Raw genomic sequence first — 24136 nt, 5'->3', positions numbered from 1 at the left:
TCCATCTAAAACAGTATAAAACAAGATGATAAACAGAGGATACATCTAAAACAGTATAAAACAAGATGATAAACAGAGGATCCATCTAAAACAGTATAAAACAAGATGATAAACAGAGGATCCATCTAAAACAGTATAAAACAAGATGATAAACAGAGGATCCATCTAAAACAGTATAAAACAAGATGATAAACAGAGGATACATCTAAAACAGTATAAAACAAGATGATAAACAGAGAATACATCTAAAACAGTATAAAACAAGATGATAAACAGAGGATCCATCTAAAACAGTATAAAACAAGATGATAAACAGAGGATACATCTAAAACAGTATAAAACAAGTGCAGTATGTTCTGAGAATGTTACTTTAACGTCAACTCATAATGTCACACTATAACTTCATGGGAGTCTTGTGGAAAGACTGCATGTTGTTTTGGGTGGATTGAGTGACGTCTTCATCAACATTTGCAGAATATTCCTGTAATATTTTCACCTCTTGTCAGACGCCAACAGCCTAGTCGGCTGCAGACATTCATAAGGAGTTCAAGTGGTTTATTTGCCATTTGCAGGTATTAAAAGTAATACATCCATTGTAATTCCTTGTAGGAGCTCTCTCACATATAGGACAGTACATACCAGAGGAGGCTGCTGAGGGGAGGACGGCTCATAATAATGTCTGGAACAGAGTGAATGAAATGGAACACATGGAAACCACGTGTTTGATACCATTCCACTTATTCCCCTCCAGCCATTACAAGCCTGTCCTCCCCAATTAAGGTCCCACCAACCTCCTGTGGTACAAACACAAACAGTAAAATATATCAGAAAATCACACTGTGTGTGTGTCGGTGTGTTTGTGTCAGTGTGTGTGTGTGTGTGTGTGTGTCCTTTATCTTCCTCAGTGGGGAAAGAGAGAAATAAAGAAGTACATTTAAAGAAGAACGTCGTCCTGAATAATTACTGCTGACTAATCTCTCCCTCTCTCTCTCCCTCCACAGCAGCTCATATCTCTCAGAGAGTCACTGATGTCACCCAGCCCATCAGGGCTCAAAGGCCCCTAATTACCAAATATAAAGCAACTTCCACACATCCTCTGTCTCCCCTCCCTCTCTCTCTCTTTCCCTCTGTTCTGACTCTCTACCCTCCCTCTCTCTCTTTCCCTCTGTTCTGACTCTCTACCCTCCCTCTCTCTCTCTTTCCCTCTGTTCTGACTCTCTACCCTCCCTCTATCTCTCTTTCCCTCTGTTCTGACTCTCTCCCCTCTCTCTCTCTTTCCCTCTGTTCTGACTCTCTCCCCTCTCTCTCTCTTTCCCTCTGTTCTGACTCTCTACCCTCCCTCTCTCTCTCTTTCCCTCTGTTCTGACTCTCTCCCCTCTCTCTCTCTTTCCCTCTGTTATGACTCTCTACCCTCCCTCTCTCTCTCTTTCCCTCTGTTCTGACTCTCTACCCTCCCTCTATCTCTCTTTCCCTCTGTTCTGACTCTCTACCCTCCCTCTCTCTCTCTTTCCCTCTGTTCTGACTCTCTACCCTCCATCTCTCTCTCTTTCCCTCTGTTCTGACTCTCTACCCTCCCTCTCTCTCTCTTTCCCTCTGTTCTGACTCTCTCCCCTCCCTCTCTCTCTCTCTTTCCCTCTGTTCTGACTCTACCCTCCCTCTCTCTCTCTTTCCCTCTGTTCTGACTCTCTACCCTCCCTCTCTCTCTCTTTCCCTCTGTTCTGACTCTCTACCATCCCTCTCTCTCTCTACCATCCCTCTCTCTCTTTCCCTCTGTTCTGACTCTCTACCATCCCTCTCTCTCTCTCCCCTCCCTCTCTCTCTTTCCCTCGGTTCTGACTCTCTACCCTCCCCCTCTCTCTCTTTCCCTCTGTTCTGACTCTCTACCCTCCCTCTCTCTCTCTTTCCCTCTGTTCTGACTCTCTACCCTCCCTCTCTCTCTCTTTCCCTCTGTTCTGACTCTCTACCCTCCCCCTCTCTCTCTTTCCCTCTGTTCTGACTCTCTACCCTCCCTCTCTCTCTCTCTCCCTCTGTTCTGACTCTCTATCCTCCCTCTCTCTCTCTCTTTCCCTCTGTTCTGACTCTCTACCCTCCCTCTCTCTCTCCTTCCCTCTGTTCTGACTCTCTCCCCTCCCTCTCTCTCTCTCTCCCTCTGTTCTGTCTCTCTCCCCTCCCTCTCTCTCTCTCTTTCCCTCGGTTCTGACTCTCTACCCTCCCCCTCTCTCTCTTTCCCTCTGTTCTGACTCTCTACCCTCCCTCTCTCTCTCTTTCCCTCTGTTCTGACTCTCTACCCTCCCTCTCTCTCTCTTCCCCTCTGTTCTGACTCTCTACCCTCCCTCTCTCTCTCTTTCCCTCTGTTCTGACTCTCTATCCTCCCTCTCTCTCTCTCTTTCCCTCTGTTCTGACTCTCTACCCTCCCTCTCTCTCTCCTTCCCTCTGTTCTGACTCTCTCCCCTCCCTCTCTCTCTCTCTCTCTCCCTCTGTTCTGACTCTCTATCCTCCCTCTCTCTCTCTCTTTCCCTCTGTTCTGACTCTCTACCCTCCCTCTCTCTCTCTTTCCCTCTGTTCTGACTCTCTACCTTCCCTCTCTCTCTCCTTCCCTCTGTTCTGACTCTCTACCCTCCCTCTCTCTCTCTTTCCATCTGTTCTGACTCTCTCCCCTCCCTCTCTCTCTCTCTCTCTCTCTTCCCCTCTGTTCTGACTCTCTACCCTCCCTCTCTCTCTCTTTCCATCTGTTCTGACTCTCTCCCCTCCCTCTCTCTCTCTCTCTCTCTCTCTTTCCCTCTGTTCTGACTCTCTATCATCCCTCTCTCTGACAAAATGTGTAAAAAGTCAAGGGGTCTGAATACTTTCTGAATGCACTGTATATCAGTATATTAGACTCTCTCTCTCGATGCAGTGATGTTGTTTTCATCACTTCTGGTTTAACACTGACATCAAGTGGTGATTGTCCAAACTGCACCCCTGTTAAGATATAAAAAGCGAGAGAGAGCAGATCAGAGAGCAGGGAAGAGAGAGAGCAGCAGAGCAGAGAGCAGAGAGAGCAGAGAGCAGAGGGAGGGAGAGAGAGAGATAGAAGAGAGAGGACAGAGGCAGAGAGAGCAGAGAACAGAGAGAAGAGAGAGTAGAGAGGGCAGAGAGAGCAGATAACGAGAGCAGAAAGAGAGAGCAGAGAAAAGAGAGAGAGCAGCAGAGCAGAGAGAGCAGAGAGAGAGCAGAGAACAGAGAGAGAGAGCAGCAGAGAACAGAGAGAGAGAGAGCAGAGAGAGGAGAGAGAGAGCAGAGAACAGAGAGAAGAGAGAGAGCAGAGAGAGAGGGAGAGAGCAGAGAGAGAGTGAGCAGAAAGCAGGCTGAGAGAGCAGAGAGAGAGAGAGCAGAGAGAGCAGAGAGTAGGCTGAGAGTGCAGAGAGAGAGAGCAAAGAGAGCAGAGAGAGCAGAGTGAAAGAGAGAGAGAGCAGAGAGCAGAGAGGGAGAGAGAGAGAAGAGAGAGGGCAGAGCAGAGAGCACAGAGGGAGAGAAAGAGCAGATTACAGAGAGAGGAGAGAGCAGGCTGAGAATGCAAAGAGAGAGTGAGAGAGCATAGAGTGAGAGAGCAGAGAGAGAGTAGAGAGAGAGAGCAGAGGGCAGAGAGAGAGAGAGCAGAGAACAGAGAGAAGAGAGAGAGCAGAGAGACCAGAGGGAGTGAGAGAGCAGAGAGAAGAGAGAGAGAGCAGAGAGCAGAGAGAGCAGATGGAGTGAGAGAGCAGAGAAAAGAGAGAGCAGAGAACAGAGAGAGCAGAGAACAGAGAGAGAGCAGAGAGAGAGAGCAGAGAGTGAGAGGGAGAGAAGAGAGAAAACAGAGAGGGCAGAGAGAGAGAGCAGAGGGAGAGAGAACAGAGAGGGAGAGAGAACAGAGAGGGAGAGAGAGCAGAGAGAGTGAGCAGAAAGCAGGCTGAGAGAGCAGAGAGAGCAGAGAGAGAGAGCAGAGAGTGAGAGAGAGCAGAGATAGCAGAGTGAGTGCAGAGAGATAGCAGAGAGAGAGAGAGAGATGACTATGTACATAGTCATATGTACATATGTACATAGTCAATGGTAGACTTCGAGGGGACTCCTATGGTAGGTACACCTATAGCTCACCTCTTGGCAGTAGCACTGTAGACTACTTTATCACTGACCTCAACCCAGAGTCTCTCAGAGCGTTCACAGTCAGCCCACTGACACCCCTATCAGACCACAGCAAAATCAGTCTACTTGAACAGAGCAATACTCAATCATGAGGCATCAAAGCCAAAGGAACTGAGTAACATTAAGAAATGCTATAGATGGAAGGAATGCAGTTTGGAAACCTACCAAAAAACATTTAGGCAACAACAAATCCAATCCCTTTTAGACAACTTCCTGGGTAAGACGTTCCACTGCAATAGTGAAGGTGTAAACTTGGCAGTAGAAAATCTTAACAGTATATTTGACCTCTCAGCTTCCCTATCAAATCTAAAAATCTCAAATAGAAAGCCGAACAATGACAAATGGTTTGATGAAGAATGCAAAAATCTAAGAAAGAAATTGAGAAACCTGTCCAACCAAAAACATAGAGACCCAGAAAAACTGAGTCTACGCTTTCACTATGGTGAATCACTAAAACAATACAGAAATACACTACGGAAAAAGAAGGAACAGCACGTCAGAAATCAGCTCAATATAATTGAAGAATCCATAGACTCTAACCACTTCTGGGAAAATTGGAAAACACTAAACAAACAACAACACGAAGAATTATCTATCCAAAATGGAGATGTATGGGTAAACCACTTCTCCAATCTTTTTGGCTCTATAACAAAGAATAAAGAGCAAAAACATATACATGATCAAATACAAATCCTAGAATCAACTATTAAAGACTACCAGAACCCACTGGATTCTCCAATTACCTTGAATGAGTTACAGGACAAAATAAAAACCCTCCAACCCAAAAAGGCCTGTGGTGTTGATGGTATCCTTAATGAAATGATCAAATATACAGACAACAAATTCCAATTGGCTATACTAAAACTTTTTAACATCGTCCTTAGCTCTGGCATCTTCCCCAATATTTGGAACCAAGGACTGATCACCCCAATCCACAAAAGTGGAGACAAATTTGACCCCAATAACTACCGTGGAATATGCGTCAACAGTAACCTTGGGAAAATACTCTGCACTATCATTAACAGCAGACTCGTACATTTCCTCAATGAAAACAATGTACTGAGCAAATGTCAAATTGGCTTTTTACCAAATTACCGTACAACAGACCATGTATTCACCCTACACACCCTAATTGACAACCAAACAAACCAAAACAAAGGCAAAGTCTTCTCATGCTTTGTTGATTTCAAAAAAGCCTTCGACTCAATTTGGCATGAGGGTCTGCTATACAAATTGATGGAAAGTGGTGTTGGGGGTAAAACATACGACATCATAAAATCCATGTACACAAACAACAAGTGTGCGGTTAAAATTGGCAAAAAACACACACATTTCTTCACACAGGGTCGTGGGGTGAGACAGGGATGCAGCTTAAGCCCCACCCTCTTCAACATATATATCAACGAATTGGCGCGGGCACTAGAACAGTCTGCAGCACCCGGTCTCACCCTACTAGACTCTGAAGTCAAATGTCTACTGTTTGCTGATGATCTGGTGCTTCTGTCACCAACCAAGGAGGGCCTACAGCAGCACCTAGATCTTCTGCACAGATTCTGTCAGACCTGGGCCCTGACAGTAAATCTCAGTAAGACCAAAATAATGGTGTTCCAAAAAAGGTCCAGTCGCCAGGACCACAAATTCCATCTAGACACCGTTGCCCTAGAGCACACAAAAAACTATACATACCTCGGCCTAAACATCAGCGCCACAGGTAACTTCCACAAAGCTGTGAACGATCTGAGAGACAAGGCAAGAAGGGCATTCTATGCCATCAAAAGGAACATAAATTTCAACATACCAATTAGGATCTGGCTAAAAATACTTGAATCAGTCATAGAGCCCATTGCCCTTTATGGTTGTGAGGTCTGGGGTCCGCTCACCAACCAAGATTTCACAAAATGGGACAAACACCAAATTGAGACTCTGCATGCAGAATTCTGCAAAAATATCCTCCGTGTACAACGTAGAACACCAAATAATGCATGCAGAGCAGAATTAGGCCGATACCCACTAATTATCAAAATCCAGAAAAGAGCCGTTAAATTCTACAACCACCTAAAAGGAAGCGATTCCCAAACCTTCCATAACAAAGCCATCACCTACAGAGAGATGAACCTGGAGAAGAGTCCCCTAAGCAAGCTGGTCCTAGGGCTCTGTTCACAAACACAAACACACCCCACAGAGCCCCAGGACAACAGCACAATTAGACCCAACCAAATCATGAGAAAACAAAAAGATAATTACTTGACACATTGGAAAGAATTAACAAAAAAACAGAGCAAACTAGAATGCTATTTGGCCCTAAACAGAGAGTACACAGTGGCAGAATACCTGACCACTGTGACTGACCCAAACTTAAGGAAAGCTTTGACTATGTACAGACTCAGTGAGCATAGCCTTGCTATTGAGAAAGGCCGCCGTAGGCAGACATGGCTCTCAAGAGAAGACAGGCTATGTGCTCACTGCCCACAAAATGAGGTGGAAACTGAGCTGCACTTCCTAACCTCCTGCCCAATGTATGACCATATTAGAGAGACATATTTCCCTCAGATTACACAGATCCACAAAGAATTCGAAAACAAATCCAATTTTGATAAACTCCCATACCTACTGGGTGAAATTCCACAGTGTGCCATCACAGCAGCAAGATTTGTGACCTGTTGCCACAAGAAAAGGGCAACCAGTGAAGAACAAACACCATTGTAAATACAACCCATATTTATGTTTATTTATTTTAACTTGTGTGCTTTAACCATTTGTACATTGTTACAACACTGTATATATATAATATGACATTTGTAATGTCTTTATTGTTTTGAAACTTCTGTATGTGTAATGTTTACTGTTAATTTTTATTTTTTTCTTCACTTTTGTATATTATCTACCTCACTTGCTTTGGCAATGTTAACACATGTTTCCCATGCCAATAAAGCCCCTTGAATTGAATTGAATTGAATTGAGAGCAGAGAACAGAGAGCATCGAGAGCAGAGAGAGAGAGCAGAGAGAGAGAAAGCAGAGAGAGAGCGAGAGAGCAGAGAGAGAGAGCGAGAGTGAGAGAGAGAGCGAGAGAGAGAAGAGAGCAGAGAGAGAGAGAGCAGGCTGCGTGAGCAGAGAGAAGAGAGAGAGAAGAGAGAGAGAAAGCAGAGAGAGCGAGAGCGAGAGATCTAATGTGTCTAGAATCTCCCTCTCTGATGATGACGTCACAGGGTTCCTCTCCTAGAAGACAGTCCTCTGGTCTGGAGAGATTACACCAGGCCGCATCACAACACTCTGTTGCTATAATAACCCTGCATTACAACAATCTGTTGCTTTAGTGACCCTGCATCACAACACTCTGTTGCTATAGTAACCCTGCATTACAACAATCTGTTGCTTTAGTGACCCTGCATCACAACACTCTGTTGCTATAGTGACCCTGCATTACAACAATCTGTTGCTTTAGTGACCCTGCATCACAACACTCTGTTGCTATAGTGACCCTGCATCACAACACTCTGTTGCTATAGTGACCCTGCATCACAACACTCTGTTGCTATAGTGACCCTGCATCACAACACTCTGTTGCTATAGTGACACTGCATCACAACACTCTGTTGTACAATTTGTTTAATTCAATTTCACATATTTAATTGTTTTGTATTTCATTTCATATTTGTTTCATGTTTCAACCAGTCGCAGGTTAATTTTTTCTCAATATAGGGGGTGCTGTTTCAACGTTACCATTTATCGTTCCAAAATTAAACTGCCTCGTACTCAATTCTTGCTCGTACAATATGCATATTATTATTACTATTGGATAGAAAACAATCTCTAGTTTCTAAAACCGTTTGAATTATGTCTGTGGGTGAAACAGAACTCTTTCTGCAGCGAAATTCATGACAGGAACTGCGAAGGTCTGAAAACGAGGCTCTGTTCTCAGATCAGTTTAAAGCTCTGTATGTATCCTATGGGTCGACATGAACTGCACCCGCCTTCCCCTGGATGTCAGTAACCAATGAGAATTGGAATGGAGTTTCTACGTAGATCTCAGACCTTATAAAAGGACATGGCATGGGGGGAGCGCTCCTTTCGACGTTCGTCAAGACGCAATGGAGGACCTCAGGATGGCATGCTCGAAAGCTCTCGTTATAGGCCTAAGTTATATCCGTCTGTGATTTAATTCGATATAGGTGTTAGAAACATCATAACGAAGTTATTTTAAACCGAGTTATATCAGTTTATGCGAGTATATTGCTATTTTCGGAATTTCCTTAGTATTGCGTTTTGGGGATTTGGGCATGCTGTGGCCACATAGCTATTGTTAGCTGCTAGTTCCAAAGTTGAAGACGACGTTTTACAACCAAGCAACGATTCTTTTGGACAAAGGACAACTTGCCCAAGATTCTGATGGAAGCTCGTCCAAAAGTAAGAGCTATTTATGATGTTATTCCGTATTTATGTGGAAAAATGTAAATGGATTTGTCCGCCATTAATTGCGGCACTAGTCTGGCTGTAACGCACACTGTATGTCTAGTAACGTTAATTTAAAAAATCTAACTCAGCGGTTGCATTAATAACTAATGCATCTTTCATTTGCTGTCCAACCTGTATTTTTTAGTCAAGTTTACGATTATTTATCGATTAGATTAGGTGCCTCTCCAAGATGGCGCCGGCCAGAATGCATGAACTGTTGCTACTGATCACATTGTATAACCACGATTTGTGCTGCTAAATATGCACATTTTCGAACAAAACCTATATGCATTGTGTAATATGATGTTACAGGACTGTCATCTGATGAAGTATATCAAGGTTAGTCAAAAATTATATATCTTTTGCTGGATTGTTACGATCGCTAACCTTTGCTGCTGGTAAATTGCTTGTGTTTCTGGCTATTGTGGTAAGCTAATATAATGCTATATTGTGTTTTCGCTGTAAAACACTTAAAAAATCTGAAATATTGGCTGGATTCACAAGATGTTGGGCTTTCATTTGCTGTACGCTGTGTATTTTTCAGAAATGTTTTAAGATGAGTAATTAGGTATTTGACGTTGGTCTCTGTAGTTATTCTAGTCGCTTTGGTGAGTTTTGTGATAGTGGCTGCAATGGTAAACTGTGATTTATACCTGAAAAATGCACATTTTTCTAAAAAAACATATGCTATACCATAAATATGTTATCAGACTGTCATCTTATGAAGTTGTTTCTTGGTTAGTGGCTATATATATCTTTATTTGGTCGAAATTGTGATAGCTGCCCATGCAGGAAAAAAATGGTGGAGAAAAAAAAGTTGTGTCTTTTGCTATCGTGGTTAGCTAATAGATTTACATATTGTGTCTTCCCTGTAAAACATTTTAAAAATCAGAAATGATGGCTGGATTTACAAGATGTGTATCTTTCATCTGGTGTCTTGGACTTGTGATTTAATGATATTTAGATGCTAGTATTTACTTGTGACGCTATGCTAGGCTATGCTAGTCAGCTTTTTTACTGTGGGGGGTGCTCCCGGATCCGGGATGCTGTGCAAGTAGAAGTTAACGTCAACCTGACAGAGGAAACGTAACATCAATAACCAAACTGTTTTCACAATTAACATGCTTTTCTTGTTTCAAGTATGTTTTATTATGAAAAGTACAATATATCCTTGTATACTTGTACAACTATGGAGCGTATGTCCATATATAATTGTACAATTTGTTATTCAACATAAAAGACAACAAATGATAGCATTGGTATTTTAATGGTGTTATTTAAACAAATATAGGAAGACACGCATGTCTGTGTGTGTGTGTGTGTCCAGTGTGTGTGTGTCAGGTTATTATTTACAGGGACACTGAGGAGTCATCATAAACCCTAAACCCTGGATAGAGGGGCTCAGTGAATGTGGAGGTGAATGTGATCAGGTGGGTCAGTGTGTCAGAGGAGGCTCTATAGAAGGACAGAGTGCTGGCTGACCAGTCCAGATACACTCCTACTCTGTGGGAGCTGGAGGAGGGGACGGCTATGGTAGTCTGATTATTATTGTGCCAGGCAATGTAACTGTTGTCAGAGCAGTTCAGACACCAGGACTTGTCATTGAATCCAAGACCACAGCCACCCCCTCTTCTGTTGATTCCTTTATATGTCACTCCTATAACAGCCCCCTTTCTCCCACTACACTCTGCCTCCCAGTAACAGCGCCCAGTCAGACCCTTTCTACACAGCACCTGTCCACAGTCCTCAAATCTCTCTGGGTGATCAGGATACGGCTGCTTCTCTCTCCTCCATGTCACCTTTCTGTTCTCCTCAGACAGAGAGAGATCTCTGTCTACTGTGTTTAGGTCCAGTGTGAGATCACAGACATCTGATGGATGAAACCAGACACAATATTAGAAATCATCATCATTCACATTAGAATGTTAACTCACTTTTCACTAATTCATTTAATGTAGATGTTTCTAGGTATCAAAAGGAGAAGTTAAGGTAACTTGAGACTTAACATCATATGTTATACTAAATGGTAATATAAAACACACTTATTCCCATTAATTACACACACACACACACATTGTCAAAGCAACTCTTTGTAAACTTTGGTGTCCCTGATTTCTGCTTCTGTAGAACTACAGCTGATATTTAATATGACCAAGTAAGTAATGATGGTGGTCTTTGACTTTGACTTAACTTGAATTAAGACTTATTCTTAGTCATATTCTTCACAGCAGTCAACACTCACATTTTCTAATCCCAGGTTTCATTCTGTTCTCTCCACCATGTTCCACACTGTAGCGGTAAGCAGAAGAACAGACAGTCATTGAGGGATACACTTGAACTCACACACACACACACACACACACACACACACACACACACACACACACACACACACACACACACACACACACACACACACACACACACACACACACACACACACACACACACACAGTCAGCATATAACTTTGTTCAAGTGGCGGTAAGAATGTTTGTCTTAACTAGCCTGATAAGTCAAACATGTCTGATATGAACATGGACATAAACCCTCTACATACTTGAGTTTCTCCAGTCTGCAGTGTGGATCCTCCAGTCCAGCAGAGAGCAGTATGACTCCTGAGTCTCCTGGGTGATTGTAGCTCAGGTCCAGCTCTCTCAGGTGTGAGGGGTTTGACCTCAGAGCTGAGGCCAGAGAAGCACAGCCTTCCTCTGTGACTAGACAGCCTGACAGCCTGCAAAGAGTCAAATCATATTAAAATCACAATGTTATTCTTTGATGGTGAAAATAGTGGCAGTATATTTTTTTAACATATTCAGATACATCAGTGTCCTGAAACCTGCCATATCTATTCATAAACGGATGTTTCATTTTTAGAAATGACAAATTATTAAAGTATTGCTTGTAGAGAGAAACATGTATAGTACAAATATTTGAGTAGACTGACCAAACCAGTTTAAAAAGCAGTATCAGTCAGAAGACAGTGAGGTATCAGATTTAGATTGTATTGAGTATACAGTCCACACCATATCTATTTTGACAGTGAAGCTAACATTTTAAATGTGGCTCTATACTCCAACATTTTGGATTTCAGATCAAATGTTTCATATGAGGTGACAGTATATAATGTCACCTTTTATTTGAGGATATTTTAATGCATACAGTTGAAGGCAGAAGTTTACATACACCTAAGCCAAATACATTTAAACTCAGTTTTCACAATTCCTGACATTTAATCCTAGGAAAAATTCCCTGTTTAAGGTCAGTTAAGATCACCACTTTATTTTAAGAATGTGAAATGTCAGAATAATAGTAGAGAGAATGATTTATTTCAGCTATTATTTCTTTCATCACATTCCCAGTGGGTCAGAAGTTTACATACACTCAATTAGTATTGGTAGCATTGCCTTTAAATTGTTTAACTTGGGTCCACAAGCTTCCCACAATAAGTTGGGTGAATTTAGGCCTTGTGTCCAGTGTTAATGTATTTAACCTTTATTTAACTGGGCAAGTCAGTTAAGAACACATTCTTATTTACAATGACGGCCTACCCCGGCCTAATCCACGACGCTGGGCCAATTGTGCACCGCCCAATGGGACTCCCAATCACAGCCGGATGTCATACAGCCTGGATTCAAACCAGGGTCTGTAGTGACCCTCTAGCACTGAGATGCAGTTATTTAGACCGCTGCGCCATTCGGGAGTGTCTAGTGTGTCTGTGTGTGTTTGTGTCCAGTATGTGTGTGTCCAGCGTGTGTGTGTGTGTGTGTGTGTGTGTGTGTGTGTGTGTGTGTGTGTGTGTTTGTGGGCTGGGCAGTATACCGTATTTTATGGTATACCGGTTTCGAGGCAGGGACCGGTTTAGGTTTTTACTTTACCTTCTATAACGGTATTTGAATGTTTGGTTTGTTAAATGTGATACGCCATGTGTAATTTCAATTGTTATAGTTTACTTCGCTACTTGAGTCATTTCTCTCTGCTTTTTCTCTCCGTGCAGCTTTCCACAGTGACCTAACCACGACCCCTCTCACTCAAGGAGCACATTTGATGTTCCTCAACCACGAGACCATTTAGTCTGATTGGTCAATGTTGATGACAACAATACTGTTATCAGTCTGATTGGTCAATGTTGATGTAACGGTCGTCTTGTGGTGAATGAGCGGACCAAAGCGCAGCGTGAAATGTTGACATAATGATTTATTTAAACAAACGACGAAACACGAAATAACACTTGATAATTAACAAAATAACAAACGACGTAGACTGACCTAAAACATGTGAACTTACATATAACGAAGAATGCACGAACAGGTACAGACTACAAACAAACGATACAGTCCCGTGTGGTAACATATACGGACACAGGAGACAACCACCCACAACAAACAATGTGAAACAACCTACCTATATATGGTTCTCAATCAGAGGAAACGTCAAACACCTGCCTCTGATTGAGAACCATACAAGGTCAATTAACACTGACACTTAACATAGAACAAACAACACAGATTGCCCACCCAGCTCACGTCCTGACCCACTAAACACAACTATACAAAAGGAAAACAAGGTCAGGAACGTGACATTACCCCCCCCCCCCCCCCAAGATGCGGACTCCGGCCGCAAAACTCAACCTCAAGGGGAGGGTTTGGGTGGGCATCTGTCCACGGTGGCGGCTCCGGCTCCGGACGCTGTCCCCACACCACCATAGTCACTCCCCGCTTCCGTATCCCCCTCCCAATGACCACCCTCCAAATAAACCCACCTAAATTAAGGGGCATCACCGGGATAAGGGGCAGCACCGGGATAAGGGGCAGCACCGGGATAAGGGGCAGCACCGGACTGAGGGACGACAGCTCCGGACTGAGGGACGGCAGCTCCGGACTGAAGGACGGCAGCTCCGGACTGAAGGACGGCAGCTCCGGACTGAGGGACAGCTCCGGACTGAGGGACGGCAGCTCCGGACTGAAGGACGGCAGCTCCGGACTGAAGGACGGCAGCTCCGGACTGAGGGACAGCTCCGGACTGAGGGGCAGCTCCGGACTGAGGGACGGCAGCACCGGACTGAGGGGTAGCTCATGACTGGAGGGCAGCTCATGACTGAAGGGCAGCTACTGACTAGAGGGCAGCTCATGACTGGAGGGCAGCTCATGACTGGAGGGCAGCTCATGACTGAAGGGCAGCTCATGACTGGAAGGCAGCTCATGACTGGAAGGCAGCTCATGACTGGAAGGCAGCTCATGACCTCATGACCAATACAACTTCCGGCGCCGAAAAGAGATGGCCGCCTCGCTTCGCGTTCCTTGGAAAATATGCAGTATTTTGTTTTTTTACGTGTTATTTCTTACATCGGTACCCCAGGTAATCTTAGGTTTCATTACATACAGTCGGGAGGAACTACTGAATATACGATTAACGTCAACTCATCATCGTTCCTACCAGGAATATGACTTTCCCGAAACGGATCCAGTGTTTTGCCTTCCACCCAATACAATGGATCTGATCCCAGCCGGCGACCCTGTGCGACGCCGAAAAAGGGGAAAACGAGGCGGTCTCGTGGTCAGGCTTCGGAGACGGGCACATCGCGCTCCACTCCCTAGCATACTACTCGCCAATGTCCAGTCTCTTGACAATAAGGTTGATGAAATCCGAGCACGGGTAGCATTCCAGAGAGACATCAGGGATTGCAACGTGCTCTGCTTCACGGAAACATGGCTAACTCAAGAGACGCTAACGGAGTCGGTGCAGCCAGCTGGTTTCTTCATGCATCGCGCCGACAGAAACAAACATCTTTCTGGTAAGAAGAGGGGCGGGGGGGGTATGCCTTATGATTAACGAGACGTGGTGTGATCATCATAACAACACACAGGAACTCAAGTCATTCTGTTCACCTGATCTAGAACTCCTCACAATCAAATGTCGACCGCATTATCTACCAAGGGAATTCTCTTCAATCATAATCACAGCCGTATATATTCCCCCCCAAGCAGACACATCGATGGCCCTGAACGAACTTTATCTGACTCTTTGTAAACTGGAAACCACACACCCTGAGGCTGCATTCATCGTAGCTGGGGATTTTAACAAGGCTAATCTAAAAACAAAACTCCCTAAATTCTATCAGCATATCGATTGTGCTACCAGGGCTGGAAAAACACTAGATCCATTGTTATACTAATTTCCGCGACGCTTATAAGGCCCTCCCCCGCCCCCCTTTCGGAAAAGCTGACCACGACTCCATTTTGTTGATTCCAGCCTACAAACAGAAACTCAAACAACAAGCTCCCGCGCTCAGGTCTGTTCAACGCTGGTCCGACCAATCTGAATCCACGCTTCAAGACTGCTTCGATCACGCGGATTGGAATATGTTCCGCATCGCGTCCAACAACAATATTGACGAATATGCTGATTCGGTGAGCGAGTTCATTAGGAAGTGCATTGACGATGTCGTACCCACAGCAACGATTAAAACATTCCCAAACCAGAAACCGTGGATTGACGGCAGCATTCGCGTGAAACTGAAAGCGCGAACCACTGCTTTTAACCAGGGCAAGGTGACCGGAAGCATGACCGAATACAAACAGTGTAGCTATTCTCTCCGCAAGGCAATCAAACAGGCTAAGTCTCAGTACAGAGACAAAATCGAGTCGCAATTCAACAGCTCAGACACAAGAGGTATGTGGCAGGGTCTACAGTCAATCACGGATTACAAAAAGAAAACCAGCCCCGTCGCGGACCAGGATGTCTTGCTCCCAGACAGGCTAAACAACTTTTTTGCCCGCTTTGAGGACAATACAGTGCCACTGACACGGCCCCCTACCAAAACCTGCGGGCTCTCCTTCACTGCAGCCGAGGTGAGTAAAACATTTAAACGTGTTAACCCTCGCAAGGCTGCAGGCCCAGACGGCATTCCCAGCCGCGTCCTCAGAGCATGCGCAGACCAGCTGGCTAGTGTGTTTACGGACATATTCAATCAATCCTTATCCCAGTCTGCTGTTCCCACATGCTTCAAGAGGGCCACCATTGTTCCTGTTCCCAAGAAAGCTAAGGTAACTGAGCTAAACGACTACCGCCCCGTAGCACTCACTTCCGTCATCATGAAGTGCTTTGAGAGACTAGTCAAGGACCATATCACCTCCACCCTACCGGACACCCTAGACCCACTCCAATTTGCTTACCGACCCAATAGGTCCACAGACGACGCAATCGCAACCACACTGCACACTGCCCTAACCCATCTGGACAAGAGGAATACCCATGTGAGAATGCTGTTCATCGATTACAGCTCAGCATTTAACACCATAGTACCCTCCAAACTCGTCATCAAGCTCGAGACCCTGGGTCTCGACCCCGCCCTGTGCAACTGGGTCCTGGACTTCCTGACGGGCCGCCCCCAGGTGGTGAGGGTAGGTAACAACATCTCCACCCCGCTGATCCTCAACACTGGGGCCCCACAAGGGTGCGTTCTGAGCCCTCTCCTGTACTCCCTGTTCACCCACGACTGCGTGGCCATGCACGCCTCCAACTCAATCATCAAGTTTGCGGATGACACTACAGTGGTAGGCTTGATTACCAACAACGACGAGACGGCCTACAGGGAGGAGGTGAGGGCCCTCGGAGTGTGGTGTCAGGAAAATAACCTCACACTCAACGTCAACAAAACAAAGGAGATGATTGTGGACTTCAGGAAACAGCAGAGGGAGCACCCCCCTATCCACATCGACGGGTCAGTAGTGGAGAAGGTGGAAAGTTTTAAGTTCCTCGGTGTACACATCACGGACAAACTGAATTGGTCCACCCACACAGACAGCGTTGTGAAGAAGGCGCAGCAGCGCCTCTTCAACCTCAGGAGGCTGAAGAAATTCGGCTTGTCACCAAAAGCACTCACAAACTTCTACAGATGCACAATCGAGAGCATCCTGTCGGGCTGTATCACCGCCTGGTACGGCAACTGCTCCGCCCACACCCGTAAGGCTCTCCAGAGGGTAGTGAGGTCTGCAGAACGCATCACCAGGGGCAAACTACCTGCCCTCCAGGACACCTACACCACCCGATGTCACAGGAAGGCCATAAAGATCATCAAGGACAACAACCACCCAAGCCACTGCCTGTTCACCCCGCTATCATCCAGAAGGCGAGGTCAGTACAGGTGCATCAAAGCAGGGACCGAGAGACTGAAAAACAGCTTCTATCTCAAGGCCATCAGACTGTTAAACAGCCACCACTAACATTTAGCGGCCGCTGCCAACATACTGACTCAACTCCAGCCACTTTAAAAATGGGAATTGATGGAAATTATGTAAAAATGTACCACTAGCCACTTTAAACAATGCCACTTAATACAATGTTTACATACCCTACATTACCCATCTCATATGTATATACTGTACTCTATATCATCTACTGCATCTTGCCATCTTTATGTAATACATGTACCACTAGCCACTTTAAACTATGCCACTTTATGTTTACATACCCTATAGTACTCATCTCATATGTATATACCGTACTCTATACCATCTACTGCATCTGCCATGCCGTTCTGTACCACCACTCATTCATATATCTTTATGTACATATTCTTTATCCCTTTACACTTGTGTGTGTGTGTAAGGTAGTAGTTGTGGAATTGTTAGGTTAGATTACTGTTGGTTATTACTGCATTGTCGGAACTAGAAGCACAAGCATTTTGCTACACTCGCATTAACATCTGCTAACCATGTGTATGTGACTAATAAAATTTGATTTGATTTGACTGGCTGACGGCTCTGGCTGCTCATGGCTGGCGGAAGGCTCTGGCTGCTCCTGTCTGGCGGAAGGCTCTGGCTGCTCCTGTCTGGCGGAAGGCTCTGGCGGCTCCTGTCTGGCGGACGGCTCTGGCGGCTCCTGTCTGGCGGACGGCTCTGGCGGCTCCTGTCTGGCGGACGGCTCCTGTCTGGCGGACGGCTCTAGCGGCTCCTGTCTGGCGGACGGCTCTAGCGGCTCCTGTCTGGCGGACGGCTCTGGCGGCTCCTGTCTGGCGGACGGCTCTAGCGGCTCCTGTCTGGCGGACGGCTCTGAAGGCTCGGGACAGACGGGCGGCTTTGAAGGCTCGGGACAGACGGGCGGCTTTGAAGGCTCGGGACAGACGGGCGGCTTTGAAGGCTCGGGACAGACGGGCGGCTTTGAAGGCTCGGGACAGACGGGCAGCTCTGACGGTGCTTGGCAGACGGGCAGCGCAGGCGGCGCTTGGCAGAAGGGCAGCTCAGATGGCGTTGGGCAGACGGGCAGTTCAGGCGCCGCTGGGCAGACGGCAGACTCTGGCCGGCTGAGGCGCACTATAGGCCTGGTGCGTGGTACCGGCACTGGTGGTACCGGGCTGAGGGCACGCACATCAGGGCGAGTACGGGGAGAAGGAACAGTGCGTACAGGACTCTGGAGACGCACAGGAGGCTTGGTGCGTGGTGTAGGCACTGGTGGTAATGGGCTGGGGCGGGGAGGTGGCGCCGGAAATACCGGACCGTGCAGGCGTACTGGCTCCCTTGAGCACCGAGCCTGCCCAACCTTACCTGGTTGAATGCTCCCCGTAGCCCGACCAGTGCGGGGAGGTGGAATAACCCGCACTGGGATGTGTTGGCGAACCGGGGACACCATGCGTAAGGCTGGTGCCATGTAAGCCGGCCCGAGGAGACGCACTGGTGGCCAGATGCGTTGGGCCGGCTTCATGACATCCGGCTCAATCCTCAATCTTGCCCGGCCGAAACGAGGAGCTGGTATGTACCGCACCGGGCTATGCACACGTACAGGAGACACCATGCGCTCTACTGCGTAACACGGTGTCCGCCCGTACTCTCGCTCTCCACGGTAAGTACAGGGATTAGGCGCAGGTCTCCTACCTGACTTCGCCACACTCCCTTTTAGCCACCCCCAATACATTTTTGGGGTTTCTTTTCGGGTCTCCGGCCACGTCTCCTTGCTGCCTCCTCATACCACCGCTCCTGGGCTTTAGCTGCCTCCCTCTCTTCCAAAGAGCGGCGATATTCCCCTGTCTGAGCCCAGGGTCCCTTTCCGTCCAGAATCTCCTCCCAAGTCCACGAGTCCTGGTTTTTTGGTGCTGCTGCTGGTTCCTCTCACGCTGCTTGATCCTTGTTTGGTGGGTGGTTCTGTAACGGTCGTTCTCCTCCTCTTCGTCTGAAGAGGAGGAGTAGGGATTGGACCAAAACGCAGCGTGAAATGTTGACATAATGATTTATTTAAACAAACAAACGAAACACAAAATAACACTTGATAATTAACAAAATAACAAACGACGTAGACTGACCTAAAACATGTGAACTTACATATAACGAAGAACGCACGAACAGGTACAGACTACAAACAAACGATACAGTCCCGTGTGGTAACATATACGGACACAGGAGACAACCACCCACCACAAACAATGTGAAACAACCTACCTATATATGGTTCTCAATCAGAGGAAAGGTCAAACACCTGCCTCTGATTGAGAACCATACAAGGTCAATTAACAATGACACTTAACATAGAACAAACACAGACTGCCCACCCAGCTCACGTCCTGACCCACTAAACACAACTATACAAAAGGAAAACAAGGTCAGGAACGTGACAGTTGATGACAACTGTTCAGTCTGCCTGGTCGATGCAGCACATGGAACAATGTTGATGACAACAATTCTGTTTCCACTTTGCTTCTTAATATAAATCCACTAGCGTTCTATAATGACACTATTAGATTGTGTTTCTTACATCAGCAAACAGCTAGTTTGTCTTTTCTTAGCAAGTTGCACTAAATCTTGTGAGACGCTAATGGTTAGCCGCTAATGCTAATAGCTAGCTAGCTAATAAAAGTACTGAGTCAGAGCAAACGTAGCTAGCTGATACAGCTTGATAATACCAGTAATGGTGTAGACCTAAATCAGCATGTTGTTTGTGCAACAGTATCTTCTAAACCAAAGAGGAATATGCAGAGCAAGAATATGTTAGCTATATGAAGTAGCTAAGAGAAAACATCCAATATAGCCAAAGCTTATAGGGTCCCCTAGGAAACACTTATCAACACTTTAGTTCCTACCCTGTCACAATAACACCTCTCTGGCATTTTAATTCGTTGTCATCTCAAACACTGTAAAGTGCCCATTATTATACTCTAACAATAGAATTAGAATAGTCATTCTATTTCCATGATTCCAACAGTTTTGCTCTAATTGGCAAGTCAAATCGCAAATGCAATATTTGGTTAAAATAAGTCCTAGATTAATTGCCCATATCGTGCAGCCCTACGGGGAAATTATCTAAATTGAGCAGTGGTGTAAAGTACTTAAGTAAAAATACATTCAAGTACTACTTACTTTACTGTTTTTATTTTTGACAACTTTTACTTTTACTTCAGTACATTCCTGAAGAAAATACTGACTTTTTACATTTTCCCTGACACCTAAATGTACTCATTTTGAATGCTTAGCAGGACAGGAAAATGGTCCAATTATCAAGAGAACATCCCTGGTCATCCCTACTGCCTCTTATCTGGAGGACTCACTAAACACAAATGGTTTGTTTGTAAATTATTGGAGTGTTGGAGTGGTGGAGTGTTGGAGTGTGCCCCGTGCTATCCGTAAAATAAAAAATACAATAAAATGGTGCCGTCTGGTTTGCTTAATATAAGGAATTTGAAATTATTTATACTTTTACTTTTGATACTTAAGTACATTTCATAAATTACTTTATATTTTAATGTAACCTTTATTTAACTATGCAAGTCAGTTAAGACCAAATTCTTACTTACAATGACATCCTACCAGGAACAGTGGGTTAACTGCCTTGCTCAAGGGCAGAACGACAGATTATTATCTTGTCAGCTCGGGATTCGATCCAGCAACCTTTCAGTTACTGACCCAGCGCTCCAACCACTCAACTATCTGCCGCAGCAGTTTTGATACTTAATTAAACCAAATAATTTAGACTTTTACTCAAGTAGTATTTTACTCGATGACTTTCACTTTTACTTGAGTAAATTTCTATTAAAGTATCTGTACTTTTTCTCAGTATGACTATTGGGTACTTTTTCCATAACTGCAATTGAGTGCAGAAAATGAAGATATGATAAAAGTGATGACATTTGTTTTGGTTGAAGTTGAATTGTAAAGTATAAACCAATCAGAATGGAGAAAGACTCATTGAAATCACTTGTGTTGCCACTCTGCCACACTACTCATAAAGCAAATGTACAACTTTTACAATTCAAAAATGAAAAATACCGTCAAAAACCATCATACCGTAATTTTTTTTTTTTAATACAGAGATATAATATTTTGGCCATATCGCCCAGCCCGAGTGTGTGTGTGTGTGTGTGTGAGTTCCTTTAGTGACATATGTGTACCCCCACGCACACACACACTGGACACACAAACTGGACACACACACACACTGGACACACACACACACTGGACACACAGTTAAAAATTCTGGATCATAGCACCAAATGTAAAACTGTAAGCTTCGCTGTGCAAACACATATGGTGTGGACTATGTGTGCCTGGTAAACACATGTGGATCTGGTGAACAGTTATCACTTGTTGACCAACTACAGGAATACTGACCTCAGAGTCTCCAGTTTACAGTGGGGATTCCCCAGTCCAGCAGAGAGCAGCTTCACTCCTGAATCCTTCAGGTCATTGTTACTCAGGTCCAGCTCTCTCAGGTGTGAGGGGTTTGACCTCAGAGCTGAGACCAGAGAAGCACAGCCTTCCTCTGTGACTCCACAGCCTGACAGCCTGACAAAGAGATCATCATGACTTCACAAACACACTGTTAATTTAACGAGTAGTGTAGAAGGACAATGGCAGATGCATTTGGTTTATTCTCCCAAACAACATATAGATTCATCTTCCTTCTCCGAGAATTGAATGGTCATAATGTTATACTAATGTGAAAATGCACTGATTAAATATGTTTTTCAACATAAAATTATATACATATTATAATACATATTTTTCTCTACACTGGATATTTCTTCCTGATGATTAGTTCTTAAATGTCATTTTATTTACTCACAGAACAGCTCTGGAGGCTTTGACCACTGGCAACAGCCTCAGAAGACCTTCCTCTGATCTGGAGTATTTCTTCAGGTCAAACACATCCAGCTCCTTTTCTGAAGTCAGCAACACAAAAACCAGAGCTGACCACTGTGCAGGTGAGAGGTTGGGTTTTGAGAGACTTCCTGATCTCAGGTATCTTTGGATCTCCTCCACTAGAGAATGGTCATTCAGTTCATTCAGACAGTGGAACAGATTGATGCTCCTCTCTGGAGAGGGATTCTCCCCGATCTTCTCCTTGATGTACTTGACTGTTTTTTCATGGCTCTTTGAGCTGCTTCTTGTCTTTGTCAGAAGACCTCGTAAGTGCTTCTGATTGGACTCCAGTGAGAGGCCCAGAAGGAAGCGGAGGAAAAGGTCCAGGTTTCCCGTCTCACTTTGTAAGGCTTTATCCACAGCATTCTTGTAGACAGTAACTTTAGGCTTGTCTCTGAACAGCGCAGAAACGTTCCTGTACGTTGATTGCGGTTCGGCCATTAGATTCTCATTGTTGTTGATGAATGAGAGGAACACATATACAGCAGCCAGAAACTCCTGAATGCTCAGATGAACAAAGCAGTACACCTTGTCCTGGTACAGTCCACATTCCTCTTTAAAGAGCTGTGTGCACAATCCTGAGTACACTGAGTCATCATTGACATCAATGCCAGCCTCTTTCAGGTCTTCTTCATAGAAAATCAGATTGCCATTCACAAGCTGTTGAAAAGCCAGTTTTCCCAGTGACAGAATGCTCTCCTTATTCCAGTGTGGACCTGTCTCTTCTTTCCCAGGATACTTTTCATTCTTCTGTTTGGTATGAAACACCACAAGGTGTGTGTACATCTCAGTCAGAGTCTTGGGCATCTCTTCTCTCTTATGTTTCAGCATGTGTTCAAGGACTGTTGCAGAAATCCAACAGAAGACTGGAATGTGGCACATGATGTGGAGGCTCCTTGATGTCTTTATGTGTGAGATGATTCTGCTGGCCAGGTCCTCATCACTGAATCTCTTCCTGAAGTACTCCTCCTTCTGTGGGTCATTGAAGCCTCGTACCTCTGTCACCTGGTCAACACACCCTGAAGGGATCTTATTGGCTGCTGCAGGTCGGGTAGTTATCCAGAGGAGAGCAGAGGGAAGCAGATTTCCCTTCATGAGATTTGTCAGCAGAACATCCATGGAGGTTGACTCTGTGACGTCACAACAGATCTTGTTCTTCTGGAAGTCTAGGGGCAGTCGGCACTCATCCAGACCATCAAAGATGAACAGAACTTTGTACTTGTCGTAGTTGGAGATTCCTGATTGTTTGGTTTCCATTGAGAAGTGATTGAGGAGTTCAATCAAAGTGTGTTTTTCCCCTTTCATCAAATTCAGCTCCCGGAAAGGGAATGGAAATACAAATTGGACATCCTGATTTGCTTTTCCTTCAGCCCAGTCCAGAATGAACTTCTGCACAGAGACTGTTTTTCCAATGCCAGCGACACCCTTCGTCAGCACAGTTCTTATAAGTTTGTCTTGTCCTGTTAAGGATTTGAAGATGTCGTTACATTTGATTGCAGTCTCTGGTCTTGCTTGTTTCCTGGTTGTTGTCTCAATCTGTCTCAGCTCATGTTCATTATTGACCTCTCCTGTTCCACCCTCTGTGATGTACAGCTCTGTGTAGATCTTATTGAGAAGTGTTGGGTTTCCTTGTTTAGCGATCCCCTCAAATACACATTGAAACTTCTTCTTTAGATTAGATTTGAGTTCACGTTGGCAAATCACAGCAAGCTCATCTGAATGAAGAAATAACACAGAGGATATTAATATTACGTCTGTTTTAATGCCTACAGTATTGAAGGACTGTTATAAAGTTTTACATTATAATAATTTATTCTCTTAACTGACTGTATAAATGTGTAAATGTTTTCATAATGCATTACAGACTGGTGTGACTGATTATATTATTATTGGTATTATTGATGGTATTATTAATGTTCTCTCTCTCTCTCTAAATGAATCACCACAACACATCCCTGCTGCTACTTGATGAGGTCACTAGGTGTTGTGTTAAGGCTGCTACAATATCATTGAGTTACACAGCTACTTTAGCTGTACTTTAGCTAGAGCTTTTAAATTTTATAAAACAGCATTCAACATGAGGCAGACAGATCTTACTTTTCTCCAGTGTGTCAGCAAGCTCCTTCTGGTTCATTTTCCTCAGGACGTGCAGTGTGATCTTCAGAGCCCCCTCTCTGGCACTGCTCTCCTGCTTCTCATCTTCAGCATCCACCACTTCCTCATCCTGCTTCTGACTCTCAAAGCCTTCTGGGAGTTCTGGACTAAGATTCCTCTTGAACATCTTCAGCTCGTTCTTCACAAATGTAATAATTTTCTCTTCAAGCAACTGAAATAAATCAAGTAAATAATAAGCAAGAGAAGAAATGCTTTCTCATCAACACATTAATAATGAATGAT

At 44.7% G+C, this 24136-nt stretch overlaps 1 protein-coding gene across 1 annotated transcript; it reads right to left on the bottom strand.

The window, feature by feature from the left end:
• Positions 1–9788: 9788 nt before the first annotated feature.
• LOC120041654 (NLR family CARD domain-containing protein 3-like) lies at positions 9789–24056 on the bottom strand (the record flags this gene model as incomplete). The annotated part of the gene is made up of 5 exons (XM_038986520.1): positions 9789–10473; positions 11232–11346; positions 21209–21382; positions 21663–23454; positions 23837–24056. Coding segments are annotated over 5 exons (2811 nt in total), but the record flags the coding sequence as incomplete, so codon positions are not given.
• Positions 24057–24136: the final 80 nt, after the last annotated feature.

This window comes from Salvelinus namaycush, unplaced genomic scaffold (assembly GCF_016432855.1).
Source record: "Salvelinus namaycush isolate Seneca unplaced genomic scaffold, SaNama_1.0 Scaffold5, whole genome shotgun sequence".
In the NCBI taxonomy this organism is placed as follows: domain Eukaryota; kingdom Metazoa; phylum Chordata; class Actinopteri; order Salmoniformes; family Salmonidae; genus Salvelinus; species Salvelinus namaycush.
Note: the sequence above shows the minus strand (reverse complement) of the source record. Positions and strands in the feature narration are given on the sequence as shown.